Source organism: Setaria viridis, chromosome 4 (genome assembly GCF_005286985.2).
Source record: "Setaria viridis chromosome 4, Setaria_viridis_v4.0, whole genome shotgun sequence".
Taxonomy (NCBI): Eukaryota; Viridiplantae; Streptophyta; class Magnoliopsida; order Poales; family Poaceae; genus Setaria; species Setaria viridis.
The window spans coordinates 3,858,938-3,863,667 of NC_048266.2; the positions used below are offsets into that span (position 1 = coordinate 3,858,938).

Consider the following 4,730-nt stretch of genomic DNA (forward strand, 5'->3'; position numbering starts at 1 on the left):
CGATACTTTTTTTTAATACAGTACCACGAGCACTGTACTGCTCGACTCGATCCTCCAAATCCAAAGTCCAAAACAACTCAAACTTAACCCCAGATACCGTGTCTGCAATCTGCACATCTCATCATGCAATGTACGCAGAAGGAATCTTGAGAAGCAGCATTACACTGCATACAACACCCATTTCTATATACATCACATAAAATTTTCAAGCCGACAGAATTATGTGAGGGCATGTGTGTGTGCTTTGACGTGGATTATTGACCCAATTTCTGAGCTAATTCTAATGCTCCCAGACATGAGATGTGTGCTGATTTGGACTCGTCGCTGACCGAAACCAAGCGCGTCTCCGCGTGTCGATCGCTCGGTCTCGGTCGGCACATGATCACGGCTTCCTGTTCTTTTGTTGGCTGCTAATGCTAACCATTTCCTGACATGGGAAAGACAGGTGGACAGCATCTGGAGACGCCATGTGGCCATCCATGATTGCTGTGTCCGGAAATCATTTGGAGACGATATGAGAGTGGCCAGTGGGATTAGAGAAGAGAAGCTCGAGCGCCATGCGTCCTAATCAGAAGATCGACCGTGAATTAATTGAGAGATCTGATGTTTGATGAGGTTTCTTAGAGGACATTATGGTGATTGCTGATTGGTTCTTGCCTTCTTCTCCTCTAACGAATGAACATGCGTTTGGTACGGCAACGAGAGAGAGAAAGAGAGGTTTGACACCTGTGCATTTACTGTTCCTAAAAAAGACCGGAGCATTTACCAGACTATTCTTTTCCTTTTCTTTGGTTTGATTGAGATCAGATCATTTTTTAGGAGCTTCACCCTTTATTAATCTGAATAAGAGTTACAAACCCTATCGGGGGTGGGGATAAAAACCACACATATCTTCCTAAAGAAGATAAAACTACACTTGAAGCTATTCTGTGTGCATCAACGTTGGACTGCCTACCTTCGTGGATGAACTCAACCCTTCTGAAGCATCTTCTTCTAGAGTTAATCTCCTGTATTATAGGACCATATGGTCCCATCCCCTTTCATAGAATGCTTCTTACTACATTGGCACAATCGCTTGCGACTCTAAGATTCTGCAACGAGGGATCACTTGCCAATGCAAGGCCTTCCCGACAGGCAATCACTTCCACCGTTTCAGCATCGACAATACCTTTCAACACTAGAGCTGAGGCGCCAAGGAAGTTGCCACCTCCGTCACACGCCATAGCTACCGCTGCAGAGATATTGGAATTCTTCGATGTTGCAGCATCCACATTTATCTTCGTGACCCCTTGTGGAGGCGGAATCCACTTTGGTACTGTAACCTTGCCCATTTGCCGAACATTCCCTACTGGTTTAACCAGCTCTAGCTCAGCAACGAATCTTTCCACAAAGCAGTGAGTCGACAGCGGGCTTTGGAACATATTCTCGTGAATCGCTTCGCGCTTGGCGTGCCATATGGCCCAGAGTCGCATCACAACCCAGGTTAAATCGTCATGTGCAAGGTGCTTCATAACTGTCGCAAGCCACGCTCGTGCGTCTATCTCCTGTACTTGGCATAAGAACTCTATGATTTCTTCTTTTTCAATGTCCATACTCCTTTTGCCGTAAAGCAGTCTAGTAGCGAATGTTGCCACGAATCCGTGTTGCCGTAGATTGAAGAAGAACTATTAGGCAACATGTTCCTCCGGTGGCGCACATCTCCAGTCAGGATAGATTGACGTGAAAGCCTCCACAAGAACACCCGCACCTTCGATGGCACCCTCACCTTCCATAGCTCTGACCATTATTTTTCTTCTGATTTAGTGTCCGATCTTCTAGCCGAGTGATCTAGCCAAGCTGTTCTTTTCTCACGATTATGCACCAGCATCCTATATGCAGATCGAATTGAGAAGACACCCGACTTTTCATAATGCCATGCCCAAAAATCTTCTTGTGTCGATGTAGCAAGAGGAATACTCCCTATCACCTCACTATCCATAGGAATGAAGAATTCCTACACCATTTGCTTGTTCCACACTCTCGATGATTGATCAATCAACTAGCTGACTTTCTGCAGGGCATTCTCCTTTATGCAGCACACAGGTCTCATAAGACCATCCCTAGGTAGCCAGTTCATATTCCAAATATCAGTTGACTCACCTGAACCAATTCATCTGATAATTCCCTGCCTTAAAACATCTTTTCCATCAACTATAGCGCGCCAAACACATGATGGCCGCGATCCTACCTCAGCCTCCAGAAAATCCCCACTCGGAAAGTATACATCTTTGAGCACACGTGCACTTAGAGCCTCTGGATTAGACATAATCCGCCATGCTTGTCGAGCTAGGAGTGCCAAGTTAAACAGCTCAGTGTCGCGGAAGCCAAGTCCCCCATGTACTTCGGCTTCGTCATTTCCTCCCAAGCAACCCAGCTCGTGCGGCGTTTAACCTCCTTGCTCCCCCACCAAAAACTCCGTAGCAGACCATCAATGTGCTTGCACAAACCCCTGGGAAGCTTGAAGCAAGACATCGAATAGGTTGGAATAGCTTGGGCAATGGATTTGATGAGTATTTCTTTGCCTCCCGCCGAGAGGCATTGCTCCATCCATCCCTGGATACGCTTCCACACCCTATCTTTAAGATATTTAAAAGTAACATTAACTGAAATCCCGACATCAGTTGGCATTCCCAGGTACTTCTCGCTTAGAGCCTCGCTGTGGACGTTCAAAACGTCCTTGATCTCACCTCGGGAACCAGCTCTACACCCCTTAGCAAAATGAATGGACGATTTGTTATTTGTTGTCTAATGCTCGACAATACAACTCCAAAGCATTCCTCACTTCTTCCGCACTGTCCCTACTCGCCTTGAAAAACAGCAGGTTATCATATGCAAAAAGAAGGTGACTCACCATCGGAGCCGACGGTGCCACCTTTATACCACGGAAGAAGGATGACTGAACTCTTGATTTTAAAAGGCACTGCCAACAAGAAGAAATAGGGAGAGATATGGTCCCCTGACGAATGCCCCGGATCGGCTGGAAACTCCCTAGCCTGACCCCATTGAAAAACACTGAAAAGGAGACCGAGGTTACTAATCTCATGACCATATCAACCCACATACGATGGAAGCCCAGTTTAGTCATGATCATGCGCAGATACTCCTACTCCACGCGGTCATATGCCTTTCTCATATCTAGCTTTAGCGCACAACATCTACTGTCCTGAGATCAGAGCATTTTTTTGTTTCTTTCATTTTGAGAGGTCGGAGAATTCCTTTCGGATTTGAAATTGCGATCCAGGCCTGACCAGTCAAAAATGGGCCGAAAGTTATCATGAGATGTGAGCATTTACAAGGCTGGGCCAGCTACCACAACAAGCCGCCGGCCGTAGCACAACACGGACTGGATGGAAATTGCTACCCCCCTCAACAAGGCCTGCTAAGTATATAGGCCAGACAATTTTAGGTAAAGTAAAGCCCAGTTCCCTCTCGTCTTGTTAATTGAAGCCCAGCCCATCCGTGCCACCTCTTCCTCCCCCGATAAAAACCCTAGCCTCCGTCCTCTCGATTTCTCCGATCCAAGGGTTTCCTCGCGCCGCCACCGCCGCTGCTTCCGTCGTCTCCGCCGCCCCGCCGCCATGGTACGTATCCCCGACCTGTGCGCTTAATCTCTCGAATTCGCGCGCTCGTACTGGTGCCGCGTGCTGATCTGATGCCTTGCCCCCGTCGCGTTGCTTCCCCATCCCCGCGCAGCCGTCCCACAAGACCTTCCGGATCAAGAAGAAGCTGGCCAAGAAGCAGCGCCAGAACCGCCCCATCCCATACTGGATCCGCATGCGCACCGACAACACCATCAGGTTCGTCGGCTTCCTCGTAGCCCCCCGCCGTGTTACGCTACCATCCCAGGCGGCGGCGTCCTGTGTTTCGGTCGCTCATTCGTTTATTGTTTCGTGGGTCAGGTACAACGCGAAGCGCAGGCACTGGCGCCGCACCAAGCTCGGATTCTGAGCGGGGGAATCAATGCTGGGCACCGATGCTTGGTGAAGCCTGGGGTTTACGAGCCGGCCTCGGGACGCCTCCATGTCTCCGCAAGCTAGGAAGCTCTTGTTAAGATTTTGCTTATGTTAATGGGATCTTATCAGTTGTGCTTGTAGCGTACTGAGATATCATGTTTTTGCTAATGGTTGAAGAACCTCCTTTATAATTATGCAGAAGCTATCTTGACCTGCAGGGCGTTAATCAGTTGATCCAACTGTTTTCTTTTGCCATCCGTATTGCGGTTTACGTGTCTTGCGTGATGTTCCTTGGTGACTTAATTGTTCTGATTTTAATAGCTGTTTGCAATCTACGTTGTTTTACGCATGATCTGGTAGTGCATTTGATCTGCTAGTTAAGTGCCAATTGGATGTTTCTAATTAGTGGCATTCTGTAGCCTGTAGGCATGGTTGCATGGGGATTAGTATTCGGAGCAACTAGAGTACTGTTGCCAAATTGCATTCAAGTTGGTGTAGTATTTGTAGCGATGGACTTGTGCTCCTAATCAATTAGGATTTTACTCCGATCATGTGTGATGTTCCTTGGTGACTTAATTGTTCTGATTTTAATAGCTGTTTACAATCTAGATTGTTTTACGCATGATCTGGTAGTGCATTTGATTTGTTAGTTAAGTGCCAATTGGATGTTTCTAATTAGTGGCATTCTGTAGCCTGTAGGCATGGTTGCATGGGGATTAGTATTCGGAGCAACTAGAG

At 47.4% G+C, this 4,730-nt stretch overlaps 1 protein-coding gene across 1 annotated transcript; it reads left to right on the top strand.

Moving 5' to 3' along the window:
- Positions 1-3,467: 3,467 nt before the first annotated feature.
- LOC117852541 (large ribosomal subunit protein eL39-like) lies at positions 3,468-4,218 on the top strand. The gene is made up of 3 exons (XM_072293043.1): positions 3,468-3,620; positions 3,733-3,836; positions 3,939-4,218. Exons 1-3 carry the CDS (start codon positions 3,618-3,620, stop codon positions 3,985-3,987), a joined length of 156 nt encoding a protein of 51 aa, XP_072149144.1. The 5' UTR covers positions 3,468-3,617; the 3' UTR covers positions 3,988-4,218.
- Positions 4,219-4,730: the final 512 nt, after the last annotated feature.

Bases quoted from the DNA above. Each gene is read 5' to 3' on its own strand.
- LOC117852541 (XM_072293043.1), top strand. The intron at 3,837-3,938 runs GTTCGTCGGCTT...TTCGTGGGTCAG, and splicing joins CGCACCGACAACACCATCAG to GTACAACGCGAAGCGCAGGC.